Genomic DNA, 23,810 nt, shown 5'->3' on the forward strand with positions numbered 1-23,810 from the left:
GGTTGCACCCGTCACAGATGGGCAGAAAGACAAGCTCAAAAGAGAAAAAACTTGAACTCGCGAGCGGTAGTCGGTTTTTCGTGATGATGACGGCAGCGCAGCGGACAGTCGAGGCAGAGTTCACGATCGTCAGATCTAAACAGTTTGCCAAGACTGGTGAAGTATAAAACGTACGGCAGCGATATACTCGTTGAAAAAGGTGAACATGAATAAGAAATCACCGTCAAACTTATTCTGCAGTGTGTAAACTGCGGGCACACGTCTTCATAGAGCTCGCCGTGCGTTTGCGCTTATCAGATCGCGTTCATAGTCCTTAGTGAATGAGCTTGCTTCCCGTACAATGCAGAGCACTGGAAAGCAGCAAACAGCTATTTTTTTTTCTAGAATGAATGTTCCTCACCGCGGTCTTGATGCGAGAGCATGGCAAAACGACTCATGAGAAAAAAAAATAGTTGCTGCCTGCATGTGACTCGTGCAGCTGAAAAAGTGACAACTGAATGTTAGTGTTAGTTAAATAATTTCCCGTATGCATTATCGACCGCTTGCAGTTTTGCGGCCTCTATACCTCAGCATCCAAAGCAACTAGAGCAGAATATTTTTGGTAATGAGAAGCTGAATGTATGCTATGTGAAATGCTGGAAGCAGATTTTTTGTTTTTGAAAGTTAAAATTATTTATTTTGATGAGTTTATTCCCACTTGGTACGCACTCTGTATACTGAAATAGGACTGCAAAATGAGTGCTAATAACATACCGGGAAACTGCTCCCAACATTTCATTCCTTACTCTTCTGGCTACCTAACCATGCTTTAATTTTAAGTTTTTAGCAACCCATTGTTTCAAAATTTAGGCCATAGGCAATGGAAGTTCATTATTATCTTGCAAACTAATTGGGCTACAGGAAAAAAGATTGCATATTTGAAATCAGAATAAATATTCAGTAAGGCTGTGAATTTTTATTACAATTGGATAAAAAATAACAAAAAATAGCTCTAAGACCCATAATATGAGTTGTATCTTTCTTTCACAATGTTGATGAGCTGGATTATGCACATGCAATCTGGAGGTCATCAGCATCACCACTTAGGTACTCCATTTTCCTGAATAAAGTTCCTTGGAAGGGTGGACGCTATGCGTATTTGACAGGTGCGATTAGATAGGAAGTCACTCAGGCAGGTCAGCATCCTTCCACTGATGCCCAGATCGATGTCTTTCAGAATGCCGAACCTCCAAGTGGTATCATATGCCTTTTCCATATCGAAAAAGACTGCTAGGCAGTGTTGACTATGTATGAACGCTTCTCGAACAGTGTTTTCAAGGCGAACAAGGTTGTCTACTGTTGAGCATGCTTTTACGAAGCTCGCTCTTGAAAGATTTAGCAAGGACGCTTATGAGAGCTATGGGTCTATGGCTGCCAGGAGAGGTTGGTGGTTTTTCAGGCTTCAAGAATGCTGCAATAACGGCTTTTTTCCAACCATCAAGAATTTTGCCAGATAACCATACTTCGTTAAAATGCCTCTGCGGGGGTCACTGAGAGATGGGCCAACAGCTCATAATGGATTTGGTCAGAGCTGGGTGCAGTCTGCTTGCCAAGACAGAGTATTGTATAGATTTCCCATGAGTAATTAATTTATTGTGACTCGTTCAAGCCACCACTTGTAGGAAGAAACCCCTGCAACCGTTACTTGTTGGCAGATCAGCAAACGCATTTCCTGTGCTGTCTTTCTGTGCCGATGTCAGCATACGGCATCATCAGAGGCACCATGGCGAACACATCGGAGCAGACGAACGTCGGTCAGCCTCCACGCCGGCACGGTACTTTACTGTCCACACCAACCAACAGTCGCAGCCTTTTCTCTTTTGGCCACACACCGCTGCAGTGCACATCTACTATGGCTCCCCTGGCGTTGATTTTGATCGCTGCTTCAAGCTTTTTCTTCCACTTGTTTTACAAGTATTCCTAAACCATCTTGTGAATTCACGAAATGAGAGGCTGAAATCAAGTAGGCCTAGATGGGGCGATAAACAGAGAGCAAGAGAGGAGCCCCACAAGTGGGATGCAGGAGCGAAGAAAAAGGGCCGAGGAAGAAAGGAGGAAGTTCTGGAGGAATGGCGATTGCTGCACCTAGGGTGAATGTGGAGGACAGCACTTCGCTCTGCAAGCAGATGAGTGTCACAGTTAACTATGAGGATGCCTCTGTTTCCAGTTACTATATTTTATAATTACAATAATAACTGCGCACACAAGCACCCAGCAAAGCAAACATACATGCAGCTATGGAATGCGGAATGAAGATTTACTACGAATGATGCTTTTCATTCATCGCCCTACTTGCACCTCATTTCATGTCTTGTCATTTCTCTCGACAGTGCCTACTTGCATTCAATAATGCGCTGTCTCCATATCGCATTTAATTTCTTGTTGTTAAGAAGGACGTATATTTATTGTTATGGCATTCCTCGACGTCAAAACAAGCCACAGGCGTAACCTTCAGAAAGTTCGCTGCAGCAAATTATCTCAAAAGCTCATTAAAATATCATATAGAACATACTGCATCAGCACACAATGATTCGTGTCATACGAAATTAACACTTACCTGTCGGCGGGAAAAGGGTGGTTTTTGGGTGGTGTCATAAATATTTTATTTTTCTTTAACAAAACTTAGTTGGTACAGGAGTGTCTAATATCAAATTGTAGAGGAGGAATTCCTCTTCACAATAGTATTAGTGACAATCAACATATTTATTGAGTAAGTGATGAAAAAAAAAAACTAGCAAAAAATTGTAGTTAAAAACAAGCACACAAAAGCATCGAAGTTTCTTGATACAAATAAAATAAAAAATTTTCAAAACATACATTTTTTACAATGGGCACCATTGCAACAATGCAGCAAATTCTAGTTTTCTGTGTACAGTATTCGCTGAGATAGGAAAGAAAACAGTAGTCGAGGTTTACTATCCCAAGGTCGACCCCTAGATGTCCTGTAGCCGAAAACACGGCTCTCTGCGCTGCCAGTGGGAAGTAATACTACCCAAAAGACATCACCCAGCAGATAACAGTTGTGACCTTCAGAACAGTGACCTCTTCTGATCAGCACGCAGCAAAAGTGAGAATTTTTGGGGAGCGACGCGAAACTTATCGAGACATGGCAACATTCTGGGTCGGTGTGACGTAGTTTCGCTGCCAGTGCTAAACTCTGAACAGCTGAATTCATCTTCCAAATCATCACTGCTGCTGTTCGCATCCAAAAACGAGCTTTCCGATGCATCAAATTCCGCAAAAATGCCCGCTTCCACGCAGCAGGAGCAAGCGACGTCGACGCCATGATGTAAACAAGGAGAGCCGATCACCTGACACCGGAGACTATCAGGACTGCACGGCATGGCGGAAAAATTAAAAGCAAAGCTGAACGGGTTCCTCTACAGTGCAGTCCACTTATATCGATACCAGATTTAGCGATATATCGCTATAACGATCAAATTCTTGTGATTTATCATTTTTCCCGTTGTGCCTATGTAAAAATAAACCAAATATAACAATCGATTATCGGCGGTACATCAAATACAATGATAGCTTTATCGCCGCCCAGTAGGTGTTTACTTTGAAAATTTGTCTGAATATTCAATAAAACAAAATATTTAGAAGACAATGACGTGAAAACTCGACATACACGGCAAAAACGAAATGAAATGAGCACTATCATCATTGCAACTGCAGCCGCGCAAAGGGCGCTGCTGCAGCGGCCGTATCGTCATCGCAGTCACCGATTCCGCGTCCGTAGAAGATGGCGGCGACCACATTGACGGACAGCACGATAGCTCACGAGATGAAACGGCAGATTCATCGGGATTTTTGGCTGGGTTTCAAGGTTGGAAGCCTCGTGAAAAAATATGGACATTCACACTCTATGATTTTAACGATCATCAAGGCTGGGGCTGTCTAGCCACTAATCGGTTTCGTGCACGCAAAAAGGACTGCGCTGCTTGCAGCGATTGTCAAGCTTCAGCTGCTGCTCAAGCGAGCGCGAACTTCCGACTTCTTTAATTATGCTTAAGTTACTTTATGGCTTTTGATGTATACTGTAATAAAGTGTTTAGTGCTCTTTACGATGATTAGCATTGTTTGACTCGATTTACTAAGTAAGCAAGTAGGCAAGCCTACATGCATGAGAAAATATGTACAGTCGAACTCGGATATATCGAATTTTGGTTATATCGAACTCTTCATTTCATTTCATTTCGTTTATTTCACATACTGAAAGCACATGAGGGGGTGAGAGAAAAAAGCTGCCTTGTCGACAGCTTGACAAGCTCGCGCCCCCTAATACATAAGGGCAAGGGCAGACAGTAAAAGCGTTCCGTGAAACAAAATAAAAAATAAGAACACAGATGTGAAAAACACAGCTACAAATAGAAATAATACAGATTAACAGTAGTTACATGCAAATTTTACGCAGCGAAGAAGCAGCTACATCCTGTACCGAAGTGTTGCAAAGAAAAAAATAATATAGAGCATTTATATACAGAGCATATAGAATAAAAATCTACATATAGCAAGATGAAAACACGACAATTCAAATCAACTATACAACACGTTATATTTCTGATATAATCATGCATTGTTACATTTCAAGTAAGGCTGTTTAACAATCTGGGAATAATTTTTGACAGCATTCGCATTCCGTAGTTCGTCCTTGATGAAGGCACTTCCCATTCTTCTTTGTGCCGCGTATGGTATGGTTGACAGTTTTTGCTTATGTTAGCAAACTGTGATAAGAAGTTATTTTGCTTTTTGTTTTTAATAAGTGCTTTACACAAACAGAAATCATAATAGTGTTCCATATTTACCATGTTCATTTGTTGTAACAGTGTATCGGTTGAAGATTGTGAGGGTGAGTTAAAGACAACTTTTAAAAACTTATTCTGAACACGAATAATTTTTGCTGCGTTAGTGCGTGTACTATTTCCCCACACAAGGAAACAGTAGCGCGCAGTAGACAAAAAAAGTGTATGATAAAGCAGAAGCCTTATATTAAACGGAAGTACTTCCAGAGGCGATAAAGCAAACCTGTCGTACGAGCTAACTTAGTTGTTACGGAGTCAAACTGTAAATCCCACATCATATGTTCTGAAAAAATTATTCCTAATGTTTTGATGCTACTTACAATATCTAATGGCTCTTCGTTTAGGAAGAGAGTGTGGTCTTGTTCTAAATGCTTGCCTTTTGTTCGAAAGACTACTGCTTTTGTTTTCTTAGTGTTTATAGTTAATCCATTACTGAGTGAACAGTCGGTTAGCTTAAATAAAACTTGATTCCCACGGCGGAAAAGGGCTTCACTGTCACTATCTGCAATAACCAAGCTGGTATCATCAGCATAGGTTACGTATTTTACGGACTGATCGATTTGTATTATATCATTTATGAAAATGTTAAAGAGAAAAGGCCCTAAAATACTTCCTTGTGGGACACCAAATGATATTGGTTTAGTCAGTGAAGAACAGTTATTCAAAGTTACGTATTGTTTACGGTTTTCAAAGTACGACTTCATTATATTAAGAATGAGGCCACGTACACCATATAATTTTAACTTCTTCAGCAATAAGTTTCGATTTAGGGAATCAAAAGCCTTACTAAAATCTACAGATATTCCTAAGACATATTTGTTTTGTTTAAAGTTCTGAAGGATGTATTCCTTTTGGTTAAGCAGAGCAAATTCTGTAGAGTGATTTTTTCGGAATCCAAATTGCGAGTCATGTATTATATTGTGCTTATCTGTAAATGACACCAAACGAGCAAGAACACTCTCTAAAACTTTTGAGAAAATGGGCAATATGAAAATTGGCCGGTAATTATCTAGAATCTCCTTTTTTGTAAAGTATGTGGACTTTGGAAACCTGCATCTCACAAGGAAAGATGCCGACATTGAAACAAAGATTAAATATGTAGGTTGACGGACCGGCAATAATGTCCGCCACAAATTTTACTGGACGAACTTGGATGTCGGAGAAGTCACAAGCAGATTTATTTCTTAATTTCTCAATTACTGCTTGTACCTCTAATTCTGTAACAGGGTTCAAGAAAACTGAGTGCGAACTCGTTTGCATCGTACAGAGTGCATTGTCGTCGATGGCCGAAAACAGAATATCCCCTTGAAAATCCCATGTAAAAGAATAGGAAAGCCGCGTCATATATCGAACTCAATTTCACCCGTAGTTCGATATATCGAACTCCGCACCACACACTGGAAAGTGTGCCTTCCCCAAAGACGATCGCATCACCCTCGGCCGTTTGCCGCGTGACGTTTTCAAGCCACGAGCGGAAGGAATGAGAGGGGACACAGTTAGGCTAGGGTAGCATAGAGAAGGAGATTGGTAAAGAGCGGTCACTCGGCGAAAACTGACCCCAGGAAATGACGCGCGAGTTTTTGCGCTGCCGCCGATTGATGGATGGCGGCACCAACGTGCGCATGCGCAGAAGCGCGCGCGACGGCACTCGCTGCAGCGGTAGCCCGCCGGAGCGGACGAAAGAAAAATGTCGAAGGGAGCGAGCGGTTGTCTGCTCATGCCTCGCCGCGCCTGTGCAGCACAGACCGCATATCTCTCGTGGGCTGCTACGCGGAACGACTGCGGTTTGGAACGACGTCAAGGTGAGCAACGTTTTTTGCTTAACTACGCTGTATTTGAAGCAGTTTACCATGACCACGCCAGCCGGCGCCAATTAAGTTTCGCAGTTCGTGAGCAGGCCCGCCGGCTGGTCAGGCGCACTTCGGGACGCTCCGGCAGTTTCCAACCGCGGCGAGGTCTAATATGTTGTGTTCCTGCGAAACTGAGCTGCATTTCAAACAGTTTATCTCAGCACGCTGGACAAAGTGGCATGTGAAGGCACCAAGGCACGCCGTTGCGCTAACATGGCGTATTAGTCGGCCGGTGCGGCCAGGCCTGACGCGGTTTGCCGAACGGCTACTTTTTCTAAGTGTCTAGTTTAACAGGGCGACGGTAAGGTGACAATTGTTGCATTCTTGACTTTCTTGTGAAACTGCGCAGTATTTCAGGCAGTTTAGCTCAGTACGGCGGCGACTGCGCTTCACAAAGTTGCGCGTGAAGGGCAAGCTAATAGGCATGACAAGGCGTGCTGGCCGCCGCGGTGACGTGACATGGCGTGAGGCGGTTTTGCGAACGACTAGTTTTGCGTGGTGTCGCGTTTAACAGGGCAACCGCAAGGTGAGAAATGCTTCATTCTTGTCAAACTGCGAGGCACTTAGGACAGTTTAGCTCAGCACGGCAGTCTGCGCTTCACAGTCACGTATGAAGGGCAAGCCAGCATGGCGTGCTCGCCGGCCGCGGTAAGGCCAGACCGCGGTTTTGCGAACAGCTAGTTTTGCGTGGTGTCGCGTTGCATTTAATGGGACAAATTTAAAGTGAGAAATGTTTTATTATGCTGCAAGCTTCATTGCTCCAGCTGTTCAGAGCTTTTGAGGAATATTGTTAGTTTTGTGGCCGTTATTTCATTCACTGTAGAAATGCATTTTCAGATAGGTTCGGTTAGCCTGCAGTTCCGGACCTGTACGTTGCAAGAGTAGCTTTTGTAACAATTTTACGAATGGCAGCTTTCCTGTTCTGAACCATAACTGCTGCTCACCAAGCTTCGGTACGCACCCAAATGCACAGATGTGTGCGCGGTGCAATGGCCTTACAGTGCATTGCAACCTTCTACATCATGTTCATTCCTTTTCCAACAGCACTGCATGGACCCACGGACTGCAGCCGAAGCATGGCAGATGCGACGAGTGAACAGTGTGGCCTTCCCCCAAGCGTCAGTATTTCTATCTGTCCTGAACAATGCAAGTTACCCATGCTAAAGTAGCCGCGACTGGGACTGTGTACCTTATGTATAGTGCCTGTTTTTGTTTTGTTACATATCATTTGCCATAATTCGGAAATCAACGTTGTGCTATTTTTGTCTCAACCTAAGTGCTGTTTCTCGCCTCGTGTATTTTTATTTTTCTGTACTGTGCACATCATCTAATGTGGGCCAAGTTTTGTCAATGCAGCTGTCTACATCTGTTGCATCTCATGTGTTTTATATACAGCAAATTAAATCTTCATTTCACAAAGCACTTGGCGTCTTTTCTGCAATACTGTTTTGCAAAGGCTGTGGCGCAGCTGCGTTGATGGCCAGTTTAAAGCACTGGGAATCTATTTTTGATGTTATGCATGCTGAAAATAAATAGAAACACTAGCAGACCATGTAAAACCAAAATAATGCGCCAAAAGGGCAGGAAAGGGCGCAGCGCATGCTAGCATTCAAATCGCGCACCTTTCACTAAGACTGGAAGTAGTTGCCGCCGGCCGCTTGGTGCACTACAGTCAAATTGCCCGCTGGACGCTATGCGAGTGTCCGCTCTTTACCAATCTCTTTCTCTATGAGGGCAGCGCCGCGCCCATTCCCCAAAGGCGCGCGCATCTGCGATTATCGTTTCCCGCACGCCAGCACGTGAGGTTTGCAAGCCATGTGCGTGAATGAACCACAGAGAACCGGAAGGGAACGAGAGGGGAAAGGCGGGATAGAGCGAAGCGCAAGGATGTGCCCATTCTTTTGCGGAGCCATCTCTCTCTTTCCTGTTTCTCGGCCTTTGTTCGCAGTAGCACGCACTACGCATGCGCCAATCCAGCTCAGCCCGTTTTCAGACAGAATGTGGGACGTTTTCTCCAGCGTGTGTTGCGAACCCTCTGTGCGCGGCGGCTTGCGGAAGTTAAGAAGCGGCAGATCTATTTTTTAATTTTTTTTGCGAGAGTTGTTTGTTTTTATCGTTGTGCTGGTTGTGCTGTACGCGCGGGGTAGCATAAGATAAGGCGTTACGAAGGGGCTTTTTTTTTTTTTTCTTTTTTTTTTTGCGGGAGCCGTTTATCCTTGCATGTATGAATCAACAAAGCACGCGGTCAGCTGCGATCATGACACTGGCTTTTAGCATTTCTCGCTTCAAACACCATTTGCAGCTACTTTATCACGCTTTCCAATGATTTTGTGGCAGTAGACTACGCCCGCCCCAGGCGAAGTGCGGCGTGATGAATCGAACCAGGCTTGTGCAATCAAGCCATCACGAGCAGTCTGCCAAGTTCGCTCCCCGCCGCAGCAGGAGCTATCAAAAGATAAACGCGCCGCGACAATATCGCTGCGCAGCATCTTGGCACGCTGCCAAGAAATGAGCTGTGAATGAGACGACCGAAACAGAGTGCGACATGCAAACGATAACGCTGGCATTTCTGCCGCGGCGACACAGAAACCTTGTTTTGAGCTGCCGCGGTGGCTGGTACGGCAGAGGGACGCGGGTCTTAAAATCGCGAAAAATGGTCAAAAATGGCAATTTTCAAAAATCGCTGTTTTAAGTCTTCAATGTCCCGACTATGCCTCTATAAAATATTATAGCTCAATTCCTACTCAAAGTATTAAAAACACTTAGGCAATTTAGAAACGTCGGTGAGCCGAAATTGAACGCCAAACGCGAAAATTTGCACCATTTTCAAGCCACCGTAGCTCCGCGCGGCGCAAACTGATAGGCGCCATCTTGGTCTCGTTTGAAAGCTCGTTTCCCGCATGGAGGAAGAAAAAAACTAGGAGGGAGCGCGCGCAGCCTCCGCAAGCCAACCTCCTCTGACGCCGCTCCCTTCTCTCTCTTGCGCGCAATGATTCTTGGGAATTTAGCCAACATAGTTGCCAGACTCAAAAGCAGCAGGGCACATGGTATTTTTTAGTGACTTTGGATGTTCCCGCGGAAAGCCTACCAGAGTGGTCTGCCGCAAGTTGCGCGTCTCGTCGTAACACATAAGTTACTTTGTTTACAATTGTTGCATTGTACTCTGTGTTTATAGGCACACTAGTGAGAACTTCGTCAGGGAGACTACGAATTCGACATAACATGCATGCCTGGGGAACTGGCTTCAGCGTAACAATGTGTATTTGAGGTCTGCATTTCCTAAATGAATCAAACGATTTTCGCCTCGAACAATACATGCACCTGCCCTGACAAACAAACGTTTCGTTTCTCGAGGAGTGCACATAACAGGATACTCACCGTTGGAGCGACAGCCCCGAGAGGTATATCCGTGTAGGCCTTGCATCCCGGCACGCAGCATTTCATATGGCTTTTTGTTGGGCTTGTTGGTTTGATTCCATGCTTGCGGGACTCAGCGCACAAAGACAGAGCACAAGAACACAGCGGACGACAGGACGAAGCGATGATCAGCGCTTCGTCCCCTCGTCCTTGTTCTCGCGTGTTTCGTCTGATCGCCGAGCCCCGCAAGCATTTCATTTGGCGCAGCTGAGAGAACCCAGCCATACTTCGCGAAATACACGGGTGCACTGAGCGGCGGCGGCAGCCCCCACGGGATCAGCCCGTCTAAAAGTCCAAAGTTCCATCTACCGTCTGCTCCCAGCGCGCGCCTCACGTTTCTAGTGCAGGCGTCGCGTAGCGTAGGCCACGCGAAGGCATTCCTTCAGAGCGAAGCGTGCGAAACCGCAACCGAAACCAGCTACCGACTACCGCTTGCCGTATCACGTGACGGCTAATTTCCCATGATTCTTTCCATTACACTTTTTATGACTAGGCTTCACTTTTCCGCCACGGCGCTCCCTCCTAGTTTTTTTTTTCCTCCATGGTTTCCCGCTCTGTCTCCTGGCGTCTCTCAACACGCTGTAGGTTTTCGCACAGCGGAGCTTTCGGCATCCGTCCACAAGGGGTGAATCATCGCGAGACAGCCGCTGATTGGGTAAAGCGAGCGCTCTCCGAGGCGCAGCCCTCTGATTGGCCCTGACGCATGCCTCACCTCCCGCGACCGCGCTGCCGACTCTTCGTCGTCTGCTTTTGCCCGCTGGCACGTGATTTTTTGCACTCCTCTTTGTTTCCTACATTTCTTGTTCTGCATTTTTTCTCATCGTTCCTGTAAATATTTTGACTATTAACTCGCTCCTCTTAGCTTCGAAGTTATTGTTTTCGTGTGTATTTTGCCTGCCTGGTGTTTGTTCCGCCTGTCTCGATGGCACAGGGACGCGCGCTTGAAAGCAAGCACGCGAAAAGCAGTCGGCAAAAAGAGACGCGCGTGGAATAAAAAGAGTGCCACATCGAGAACTACAGCTTCGGTGTTGCCACAAGCTACAGGGCCGTCGGTGGATGCGGCTGGATTGAACTCGTCGACCACAGTTTTGCCGATGACATCGTCGATGGCAGCTTCGTTGGTGGACGCCGCGGCTGGACCGTGCCGATCGGCGTCAACTTCGGTGTTACCGCAAGTGTCTGTGGTTCCAGTGGATGCGCCTGGACTTAGCCCGTCGAAAATATCGACTTTTGATGCTCTGCGAGTCGCTTCAAATTCTGTGTCGTCGGAAGCGGCCCAGCCGGCTGAGTTAAGCCTAACGAACGACGACTTCGGCGTTTCCGCACGTCGCTTCAGCGCCGACGGACGCGGCTAAACCAAGCTCGCGTGTTTAACGTTTGGACACAGTGTTTTTTACGGAGGCGGAGTGCGCGGGACGCGAAAAATGCGCAGATAACGCCAAGACGTCATTGGCAAAGAAGTCCGCGACTTCCCGCAAGTTCGAACTGATGAACGTCAGCACAGTAAGTGTAGACGACGATCGCGGCACTGAGTACATAATTGTTGATATGAGCATACTGAAGAAGCTGTTTGCATCCACAAGCTGCAGCAAGTGTGGGATGGCCAGTGTTCAACTTGCGAAATGCAGTGGAAGAAAGTATGGCTTAGCTGTGAAGTTAGTGCTCACATGTTCGAATTGCGATTTCGCCGAGCGGCACTTTTCGTCGCCACGAGTGCCCGGGAAATCTAGCATCACACCCTTTGAAGTAAATCTGCGGGCGATGAAAGGCATACAAAGTATAGGGAAGGGAGTGACTGCTCTAGTTTGTGCAACAATGAACCTCTCCCACCGAGGACTTCACTACAAAACTTTCAGGGGGCAAATGAACACCATGGTGAAAGCTTGCCAGGCAGTTGCTACTGCTACAGAAGCAGCAAGTGTCAAAGTGGTGAAGGACTTATACAAAGACTTCCTGAACCCAACAGGAAATGTAGACGTGATATTTGATGGCACATGGAAAACGCGTGGCCACAATTCAAATATTGCAGTTGGCTGCATTATAGAACTGTACACTGGCCTTGTACTGGACCATGTTGTGCTTTCGAGGTACTGTCGTGGGTGCCAAGGGGCACCTGATCCCAGTGATGATGGTTACGGTGACTGGGCTGTGAACCAAAAGTGTATGAAGAACATTGACTGCAACGCCGGACGAATGGAGACCGAAGCAGCTATGATTTTATTCAATAGGTCCTTGGAAAAAAAATGGGTTGCGGTACACAACCATACTTTCGGATGGTGATAGCCGCACATTTCATGCATTGACCCAGGAAGACGTGTATGAATATATATCCATCGAAAAGAAGGACTGCCTCAACCATGTCCACAAGCGGATGGGGACGGCTCTTCGCAACTTGGTTGAGAAAAAGAAGGCACAAGGGCAATCTCTTGGTGGAAAGGGCAACCTTACCCAAGAAAAGATAAAAAAGATCACCAATTACTATGGGTATGCCTTGCGGAGCCATAGCCACGACGTCGCAGGCATGAAAAAGGCAGTGCAAGCTACGCTGTTGCACCTGACCTCAACAGATGAAGCCCCAGATCACAGTTGCTGTCCTCAAGGAGTTGATTCATGGTGTGCCTTCAATCGTGCTTTGGCAAACCAGGTGGAGCCTCCAACACACAAAAACCCTCTGCCAGGCCATGTTCGCACTGCGCTTGAGCCAGTTTTTGCCAGGCTGGGCGACGAGGCCCTTTTGAAGCGCTGCAAAGATGGCATGACACAGAATGCTATCGAGTGCCTGCACTCTGTCATATGGAGCCAATGCTCTAAAAACACGCATGACTCTTTGCTGGCTGTTCAAAGGGCTGTTGCAGAAGCAGTTTCTCGTTTCAATCAAGGGATGGCAGCAAAAACACGCACGACATGAGAGCAGCTTGGTTATAGCCCTGGCAGGTGCCTCATTCGTAGGAGCCTTGAAAGAGTGCCACATCGAGAACTACAGCTTCGGTGTTGCCACAAGCTACAGGGCCGTCGACGGATGCGGCTGGATTGAACTCGTCGACCACAGTTTTACCGATGGTCTGATAAGGGTCACACAGATAGTGAAAAGGTGAAGAAGAAGATGACCAAGAGGCACAGGCCTGACAAAACCCAAGACTACTGCTCAGGACTTATGTGAATGATTTAAGATTCAGAGACTGTAGCAAGTGCCTTTCTGAGCATCTTTTTTTTGTCAAGTGCCAATACCATACACAGATTTTCACAGCCATTACATGAACAGATTTATGTAAATTTGGTGTCATTTTGTTCACCAAAAACTGGGCTGCATGCTAAAGCATTAAATCTTTCCATGTGATTGAAAAACAAAAGTGGCACAGTCAGTAAAACTTTGAATGCAGTTTTCTCAGCTTTGTTTATTTGGTAAAAAGCCTTGCCTTACGGAACTTTTTATAATGTTTGCATGCACGGATTTTATTGAACTTGGTATCATGTTTTTCAGTAAAATCTCAGCTACATCCTAAAGCTTTCCGTTTTCGATAAATTCTGATAGACTAGCAATTAGATCAGGTGTAAACTAATTACTCCCACATTGTTTTTTTTCTCTCAACTTTGTTATTCATTCATGACCTATATAATGACTTCTTAAAATTTCCTTAGCTTTAGGATGTGCAGTAGGCCCTTGGAAATGACAGCATATTTTTAAAACCAGTTTTTTTGAAATTAAGAAATTACCGTAATGGCCCGTAAGAAAAGACACTATGTGCGGTACATTATCTTGCCATACCTTCATGTCTAGATGAGGTATTTCAAATCTAAATACATATTTGGAATCACCATTCAAAGATACATCACCATGGCAATTTTCAGCAAGATAGGTTAAGAAATAAAAAAAAAAAAGATTCTAAGACCCTCATCCTCCCTTAAGGGGGACGCGATCTTTGAAAACCGAAAAATCGCGAAACAGCGATTTTTGGAAGATTATATATTCCGGTAGTATGTCTTATAAACTACCACTTCTGTAATTATCAATGCCCAACTCGCCGTAGAAATACTCGAAATTAATTATTTAACAGGCGGTGGCAGCCGCGGAGAAGCGAGCAAGCGCCGAAAATTCCCAAACTTCGCACGCGCGCCATTCCTTTCCCGTCGAACTGAGCGCCGCCTCTTGGTCTTGTTTTGTTTGTGAATTCTTGCGCTTTCTTCTGCCACCCTCGGCGGCGGCGACGGCGGCGCGGTCGAGGCATGGCTTGCTACCGATTGAGAGCCTCGTGGCGGCTTTCAAGCTTCCCGCACTCGAATTCAAGGCTTCGATTGGGCAAAGCGAGCGCTCCGCGAGGACGCGGGGGATCGGGCGACTACTATTGGCTGCTGCGGCCGCTGACGCGTCGGTCTCCGCCTGCCCGTGTCATCTGCTACGGCTGCTTGCTTGCAGTCGTTGTTGGCTGTCTTTGTACTTCGTACGTTCTGTTCGCCTTTCGCCATTTTTGCGATCGCCGGATTTACGATCTCTCGTGGTGCCCTCTGAACGGTTTCGTGCAATGTGTTAAACGTTGCGTGGTCGCTCACGATGCCTCGAGGTGCGACATGCATTCAGTGCAGACTTGGTTAGTTTTTTTTTTTCTCTCCCCGTTTCGGCGCTTATGTCACGGAAGATAGCCCGGGAAGTCGCTTGTCGCGTTTGGGACGCTCCTCGTTCCTGCGGCGAGATGCCGCGATAGATAAACCGGGAAACTGCTTGCTGCGTCTGCGCCGCCCATCATGCTAGGGCGAAATGCCACGGGGGAATCGGGAATGCCGATTGTCGCGGCTTGCAGAGCACAGGATTGACGGATCTCAGCATGTGGAAAGTGTAGGTCTAATTGATAACAAAAAATCCAATTCTATGCTATTTTTCAGCAAGAAAATTTAGAAAAAGGGCTTTGTCTTGCCCAGAGGAACCTATCTAGGAATCAGCATGACAAATTGCACAATGCCAGTGCCTTTCACAATTTTCCAGGCTTGATATAAAGGACCTATTCGAACCAGTTTGATATGCTTCTGTAACTTGAGAACTAGCGTGCACAATTCTATGAAACTTGGTGGTTTTTCATTTGTTACATGTCATGAGCCTGTCTTGAAAATTTCATCATGATAACTTGAGAAACAAAAAGGTTATTGTTCTCTCAACCTTTGAGAGCCGTTTTCTCAGAATCAATTTTTTGCACTGTGTGGCTGCTAGGGAAAGTCATAGCTCAAGAACCGCTTATTGAATTTTCATGAGGTTTTTTTTGTTATATACCTAAGTAAAATTCTGAGGGCAAGACAATTCGTTTTTTTTTCTTTAAATACTTCATGCGTAATTAGGGGCAGTCAATTAAAATATTGTTAAGTCAGGTGTAAATTTGAACACTAAATTCGGGGCAGTACTAAAATTTTTCAGAGAGGAAATTTGCAAAAAGGGAATTGTCTTGCCCTGGGGAAACTATCCAGGAATGACCATACCAATTTCACACTGCTAGCAAATTTTGCAAATTCTCCAGGCCCGCCCCTAGGGACCTATGTAAACTATCTTGATATACTCCTCTAACTTGAGAACCGATGAGCCCAGCTCCATGAAACTTGGTAGTTCTTCAAATGTGTGTACTATGAGCATACCCCGAAAATTTCATTCAAATACCTCAAGAAATAAAAAAGTTGGTGTTCAAGGGTAGCCTCCCCCCTTAAAGGGACACTAAAGAGAGCCAAAGATGGTATGAAAATCTAATACACTACACTGTCGTCGCATATCCGGCAGCAAAAAATCGAATAATTGCCGAGATAGTGCGATAAGAAGTTGAGGTTTTTTCTTGTTCCCGCCGGTCGAATTCAAACTGTGGCCTCCAACTACGTAGTTGGAGTTGAGTGACGCACACTATGACGTAAGTGGAGACTCCATGATAGCTAGCGAGCCGGCACGGCCCGCGGCGTCGCATCCCTCAAGGGCCAACTTGGCAACAGCGTACTCGCAATGACGGCCTCAGCCGAAATAAATAAAATGATGAAGAGAGTAATTTACCGAGCGATGGGCCCATAAAGGAAGAAAAAAAAACATAGAGTGCTTGTAATGCACAATACTTTACATGTTTCTCAAGCTTTTGCGCTCCTTCTTGCACTGTGTATAAACAAACCGAGCCCTCGGTCATCGCAACGCTTCCTGACATGTTTACATACAAATTAAGATTTAGTTACTAGCAAAATAGTGTCGTCGCTGCTGCGCTTGTCAGTTTTGAAGCTTCGTCGCACTTTTTTCCTTCAAGGTTTGTGCTACAGCTCCGTGTTCAGCAAAAATTACGTCCACGGTAGCAGAACATGACCGAAGTGCCGGCGCCACTATATTTGCCAGCGCTGTGCAATTCCACATGTTAAAATGGATCCAGTGCACAATATAGTGCGCATAGGCATCAAGAACATTGGTTGCAAGACGTGAGAGCAGGCAGCATGCGCCGATGATCAAGAAGTTGTAATTTTTAGACCGGCAGCAGAAACACTTTATTGTAAATGGGGCCATGACATAAAAACTAGAAATATTTCCAAGGTTCTTGTGGCGCGGCGTAGCCGAGCGGTCAGCGCCGAACGTTACGGAGCAAGCAGAAGCGAGTTCGAGTCTTACCGCTTCCGGCGGTTTCTTTTCTTTTTTTTTTTTTACAAATCGTTTTATTTTTTTTTTACCTTTTGTATTGTATTTCTGGTGCTTCGTTATTTTTAGTTTTTACTTTTTACCCGAGGCCCTTTTTTTCGCCGGGCGACGAGCGCAATATATCGACGCTCTCCTTGGTATGAGCGGCAAGTATGTCCCTTTTGTTTACAACGCCTGCAAATAGCACGTTGAAGGTCTTGTTGACGCAGTATGTTGGTCAGATGTGCCATGATTTAGTGAACAATTGAATGATAACACGTTTTTCCTTCGGTACTTAGCATATGTATGCTTTTCGTGGCGTATGTAGCTGCAGTCAAGCGGTCAGGTCGCAGTCGAAGCGGCAACGGCGGCGATTTGTTGGCGCAGAAGTGTGAACGAAGGAGTGTGTCGGCGGTAGCGAATTTCGCTCGCTCGTGCCTCCGAATGCTCAAATAGGAACCATCAACGCGCATCTGCTGCTCCACGCTCGTAATTCAGGCGCTGCAGGTTCAATTGAAACATAACCGAGTGCCTGAGCCGAAACATAACCAAAACTGAAGTGGGCGCCTGTGGCTCCTCCAAGTATATTTTTGTATTTGCCTTGCAACGTTTACGTTGTCTTTTCGCCGTCGTTTACGTATGATAAAAGCGTGTTATCATGTTTGAGAAAAAACGTACTACCGCATTCAAACATGCAACGTAATTCGCATTTGTCAGCCTCCGGGATCCCTAGTGCGTCACGTGATTTGTAGTTGCGAGCCTCGGCCGTTTGGCTGTGGTGGCGATACCTGTATTTCTGTTATTCTTCTTTACTACCTTATAACAGCTCTGTTTTCAGTAAGAGTGGTCTTTTTGTAATCAGGAACTGGCATTCTATCGATGCAAACCCACTTCCTTTCTCTCTTTAGTGTCCCTTTAAGTTGGAAATTTTTTGCTCTGTCGCTGCCGCTCGTCGCTGAGATCGCTTAATTGCTTGCATGTGAGCGAGCTGGCCTTAACGCTTTTTTTTTCTCCAAATTCTCGAGTGCAAAAGTGGACGGTGGGTTCATTATGCGAGTGAGTTGATTACGCGACAAATAGAGTATCGTTTTTTCGCATCGTAAGTGCCGTCCCAAGCCGATTTCTGTATAACGAATTATCGATATATCGAACTATTTCGCGATCCCCTTCAAGTTCGATATATCCGGGTTCGACTGTAGGTGACTTTTTTTTTTTTTTTTCACTGGTCCAAATATAACTATAATCGTTATAACGATCGAATTTTCAGGTTTTCTTAATATTGTTATAAGTGGACTGCACTGTATTTCCATTGGATGATGCCACTTGTCAAGGAGCGCTTTGAAAGCGGGAAAATTCTAATTGTGAAACCCTTGATAGCTGGCTATCATTGGGAATAGGGGCACGAGAATCCATCTTCTCTGAAAAGTCTTTCGGACCAAAAAATCGCGAAAAAATCACTTTTTAGAAAATGTGATTTGCGAAATCAGTAGCTCTTTATCTACCTATCTGCAAAGTTTTTCCTCTCTAGGGTCTGTATTTTATTTTAGTCACAATGCCAATTTATTTAATTGATGTTGCCCAAATTTGGGCCGAAAACGACCCCCGAAACAACCATTTTCCGCGAGGCGTAGCTCCCATTTTGTGCGCGGCACCGTAGCCATCTTGGTCTCATTCGAAAGAACCGCCTTTCGTCTTCAAATTGCCGCCTCTGCTGTTTACGTTCGCCCACTGGTCGCATAAAAAAGAGCAAAAAAGAAAACGTGGCATTTGCAATCCCATTCGCTTTCGGGGTGCACGTGACGATAAGACGTCACCGCATTGGTGGAGCTGGCTGACGGCGTATGCTCGGTGCGCCCGAGCCGTGGGGAGACGGCGGAGACGTGACGCTGGCCGCGCTTGGTTCCGAACCGCGAGGTGCGTTCGCAGCAAGAATTTGTGAAAAAAGTGAAAAAAATAGTTGAATAAACATCTCAAGTGATGCCCTGCCCCGGCTGTGCGCGATCAGGCCAGCGAAAATCATGCGCCGAACGATCGTGTGTACGAGCCTGAAGTAGTCCCAGCACGTGGGACTGCTACTGCCAGCGGTCGCACCCGCCGCGACAGTGATAATGCAGGCCACAGATGAGCAGAAAGATAAGCTCAAAACAGGAAAGGCTTGAACTCGCGCCAACTCCAGCAACGAAGCGGTAGACGGATTGTGTTCGTGACGATGACGGCAGCGCGGCGGACAGTCTGCTTGGCGATGCGGAGTTCACGATCGTCAGATCTAAACAGTTTGCCGAGATTGGCGAAGCGTAAAACATACGGTGGCGATATTGGCATTTAAAAATGTGAACGGGGATAAGGAATCGCCGTCAAACTTATTCTCCAATGCGTAAACTGCGGGACACGTCGTCTTCGCAGCGCTCGCCGCGCGTTTGCGCCGATCAGACCTCGTTCATAGTTCTTGCTTCCAGTGCAATGCAGAGCACTGGGAAGCAGCAAACAGCTTCAAATTACATTTCTTTTCCGCAATAAACGTTCCTCACCGCGGTCTTGATGCGAGGACAAAGCAAAACGACGTATGTTAAAAAAAAAAAAAAAAAAAAAACACTGCCTGCATATGACTCGCGCAGCCGAAAAAGTGACAACTGGATGTGCTGCAACTGCATATCAAAATGAAAGAGGCGACACTTGGACGTTGGAAAGCAGAGATTACATTCCTGGAGGTTTATAGCCATTTTAAATTGTAAATGTGTGCACTGCACCAGTGAATATCTGTTAAATAATGCCCTGTTTCGCTTTTGCTTTCTCAAAACATGCATTCTCGACCACTTGCAGTTTTGTGGCCTCAATATCTCGGCACCTATTGCTGATAGAGCAATAATTTCTTTTTTAGCATGAAGCCAAATATGTGGAGCACACAATGTTGCAAGTAGATTTTTTAATTTCTAGTTCAAAATTTTTAAAATGGCTTTTTTTTGTGACCTTTATATGCTATATTTTGACCTTTGAACTTTGTTATGCAATAAACCAAGAAATAATTGCTTAATCAAAAAACTGCTTGCAACATTGTGTTCCTCATTCTTTCTAGTGTCCAGCAATGTGTTCACCTGAAGTTTTTCTTCAGTGATCATTTTGTAATTGTTCTTATAAGAATTAGACTAATTGGTGTAATTATCTCATGAAATAATTGGATCACAAAATAAATAATTGCAGTTTTGGAATCTGCACAAAAAACTACACAAACCCAAAAGTTGCATCAATTTTGATTGGTAAATAACGAAAATAGTTTTAAGACCAGTGTCCCCCCTTAATTTTTTTTTTCTTAGCCAATATTGTCCCCGTGAACAGCTTGAAACGAAATCATTCTGCCAGTTAACACCCTGCGACAAATGCCTAGATCATGGAGAATACCAAGCTTTCAGACTGTGTCTTATGCCTTCTCAATGTCTTAGAAGACTTGAGAAAGTGCGGTCTTCATGAACGATTCCTGGACAGTATTTTCAACCTGAACAAAATCGTCTGTTGTTGAGCTGTTCTTCCAAGTGATGAATACCAAGAAGTTTGTGTGACTCAAGTCTGATATTCAAAAGAGCAGAGCCTGTAAAGGCTTTGGCCTGTAAGTACCAGAAGAGGTGAGAAGAGGTTTCAGGAGTGGTACTATAATAGCTCTTTGAAGCCTCAGGTATTTACCCTGGTATCAATATTTTCTTCAAACATTTCAGAAGCGCCACTACAGCAAGCTCAGAAAGATGGTGTAGCATTTCATAATGCATTTTATTGGGCCTTGGAGCAGTCTGTCTGCTAGCAGACAGCACTATTTATTTCATGGAGAGTAATTAAGCTAGAAGCAATGGAATGAACAAGAAACTGTCACGACATATATCCCTAACAAGTTGAATTGTTCCACTTAGTTTTTGTGTACCAGGCGTTTTCCTCTTATGAGCAACACTGAACAGTAAGAGGCTGCAATTCAGATTGAAAATCTGCTCCTACACAACCATCCCACAAACACTTTTCACTGTATTTTGTTTGAAAACTATACATTCCCTGTTGAAATATTTGACGAACTATTTTGGGTGTTTTTGCAACCAACTGGATGAGAGACCTCTACCTTCTACAGTGCTGTAAACAATTTGTAACGTGGGGTATAGGTGCAATATAGAAATGGCACTCACTTGGTGGTCATCCAGTAAAGCCGCACCATTGTTCCTTCCTGAAGCTTTGTCGATGCACGTTCCTCATCTGCACTGCCAGCCTCTTCAGACCCTGTAAAATGATTTTTCAGCACAGGAACTGACAAGCTCTATGACAGCAACAAATACTACTTATAAAACATAGGGCAAAAGCGCTTTGCTACCAACAAAGAACTAAGAAAGAACTACTCAATTCAAGTTCGTTATGCCTACATTGACAAGGACAGGATGTAGCAGTCTTTAAATTAATGGTGAAGTAGTACTGTCCCCGACCAATTTTTCAGACTCACTAGGGACTGTCAAAACATCCAAAAAACCATGCAGTCCAAGAAATCACATTGAAACAAAACTCGCTTTACATAAACTTCCAATTGTTACAATTATGAAGGAAGAAAGCAGTTATGTGCCCAATCTGATGATTGTCCCGCTAAGCAATGTTTATACAGATGACTGAAGGTAACGACCGACTTTTTAAAAAAATTCTTTGGCAAAAATCAAGGATCAGTGCGTTCATTATACAAGTAGGTTCATTACGCAAGTAAATACTGTAAATTGCTATAATGCAAATGGTTGTCAGTTGTTTTGAGGCCATTCAATAATTAGAATTTTTTCCCCGCTCCCGTGAAGTTTGAATTAACGAGCTTTTTCTCTATTGACCTTCCACCATACATATAATATGGAGGCTTGGCTATCGGAAGTGGTGCAGTGGCAAATTCAAATGAGGTCTGAAAAATCGAGTGTCTGTTGCTTTCAGTTGTTCATACACTGTGCATCACCTATAAGGGCGCAACAGAAAGCCACTGCACTGCCGCTGCTCATCCGGGACTTCAAGAACTGCCGATGTTTGTGGCGGCCGCATTTTTTCAGCTCCTGGCGATTTCTTCTACTGTGGCCTGAAGCATAAAACTAAGGTAGTTCTTTGAGTAGAAGTAAAGCTGCAGCCATCTGGGAGACACTAATATATACATGTGCCAGGGGTCTCCTACAAGCCAGAGCTAAATGGCCACCTACAATGTAAAGCACAGCTTCACTATGGGTATGCTTCAGCAGCCGATGAATTACTTCAACCGAGAAATTCACTGTTCTTTTTGTTTTCATTTAACTAGCCTTTGATTTCCAAGGACATTTCATGTGCGCATACTGACGAGCCTTGACCCAATCAGACATTCTGCGCTGCCTGCCAATATGTCGTGCCAGCATCGCCTTTTATGTATAGCTTGATTGGCTGAATCCACTAGACTTTAATGCGATGTCGTTAAGGGTCCTGTGTCACAGAAAATCTGGAAGCATCATTTTCGTCATTCACCTGGCGAAATCCCAATGAAAAATTCAGAAATAGGGTTAATTAATTGGATTGACGTTTATTTCCAAAGGAGAGTTTTTGTTTTTCCGCTATTGCTTTGTACTTCTGAAATATGTGCGGTTCGACAAGCCAGAAACTCTGACAAAGTTCTCACTCAGTATATTAGCCTATTCTAATCTTGTTTGTGTAACGGGTGTTTCACCATAGCTATGTAGAAGTTAAGCAAGTTCTCCGCAGTGGGGCATTCAGGACAATGCCATGTGATTTGTTGTGCTATTTCTCTGCCAATCTACCTTTTTTGTCACCAAATTTTGTTTTGTCTCTGTACGCAAATTTCTTATCAGTTGCATCTATGCCAAGTTCCTCATTACATTTCCTTGTGTAACATGGCATTTCTTCTAAAACATGACTACCGTATTTACACAAATATAGGTGGGGCCTTTTAAAAATAAATCGTTTACTAAAATGGGGGGTCAGCTTAGATTCGAGGAAGCAGTTTGGCGTCAACCTCTAGACATAACGCCATCCTGCAGCTACACCAACCAGACGCTTGCAGATTTGCAGGCTCCATTTTGTTTTCCCAACGCCGTGATAACGCTTGTTGTGAACATAGGTCTCATCGTTTCGTGCTCGCTTCAAGAAGCGTCCATGTTTGTGGCCTAATGGGGCCCGCTAAGTGATGCCATTACACCGCGGCTTTTAAGCAGATGGTAGTTTTGGGGGCACAGAGAACTACAAACCAACAAGCCCAGCGCGACTTCAGTGTGGGTGAAAAGAGTGTGCGCGGGTGGCAGAAGCAGCTGGACAAACTTTTAAACTGTGCTGCAAAGCTAATGGTCTTCATTGGGCCTAAGAGTGGGTGACACCATGAAGTAGAGAAGGATGTCACCGAATTTATCAGAAAGCAAAGGGAAGGTGCAATGCCCATGACGACGAAGATGAATGATGCAGGGTGAAGAAGAGGGAGATCACAAATATTAGAGGTGCCGCGCGGACCCAATTTAAGGCTGGCAGGGGCTGGATCACTCACTTCATGAGGCATTTCGGGTTCAGCCTTTGACGCCGGACTTCCGTGTGCCAAAACCTACCCAATGGCTTTGAGGAGAAGCTTGAGTTCCAGTGCTTCGTCATCAAAGAGCGGCTGCAAAAGGACTACAGACTGGCCCAATCGCTCACGCCGATCACATCCCAGTGTATAAAAAAAGGGTAAAATTAAGAACTGCTGGCTACGAGAAGCAACATTTTAGTAAGATGTTATGTCGCATGGCTGATGGACAAAAACTGCCGCCCTACCTCATATTTAAGCAGGACACGCTTCTGGCCTGAGAGGTTTTCTCTAAAAAAGTTTTCATGCGCACTTATGAGAATCGATGGATGAGTGGTGCCCTTGCCAAAGACTGGGTGAAGCTGTTTGGCAACGCTTGGCAAGTAGTCCCTCCTGGTTCTCAACTCCTACTGCGACCACTTGACAAATGAAGTAAATTCCGTGCTTTCAGATGGCAGTACAGACATTGCGGTGACATCGGGAGGTATGACGAGCCAACTACAACCCCTCGACGTTGGCATCAATAAGCCATTTAACCCGTTCGCTGTCACGAACGT

The 23,810-nt window shown here is 45.0% G+C and overlaps 1 protein-coding gene across 2 annotated transcripts in view; it reads right to left on the reverse strand.

Moving 5' to 3' along the window:
• The window catches only part of LOC146205072 (enhancer of mRNA-decapping protein 4-like), a 188,656-nt gene that overhangs the window by 79,834 nt on the left and 85,012 nt on the right, over window positions 1–23,810 (reverse strand). For both annotated transcript variants that reach the window (XM_084589752.1, XM_084589751.1), the window contains exon 13: window positions 20,888–20,978. In XM_084589752.1, the coding sequence (XP_084445878.1) occupies window positions 20,888–20,978 (91 nt within the window). The remainder of the gene's footprint in view (window positions 1–20,887; window positions 20,979–23,810) is intronic.

This window comes from Amblyomma maculatum, chromosome 1 (assembly GCF_055883805.1).
Source record: "Amblyomma maculatum isolate TAMU_Amacu chromosome 1, ASM5588380v1, whole genome shotgun sequence".
Classification (NCBI taxonomy): Eukaryota; Metazoa; Arthropoda; class Arachnida; order Ixodida; family Ixodidae; genus Amblyomma; species Amblyomma maculatum.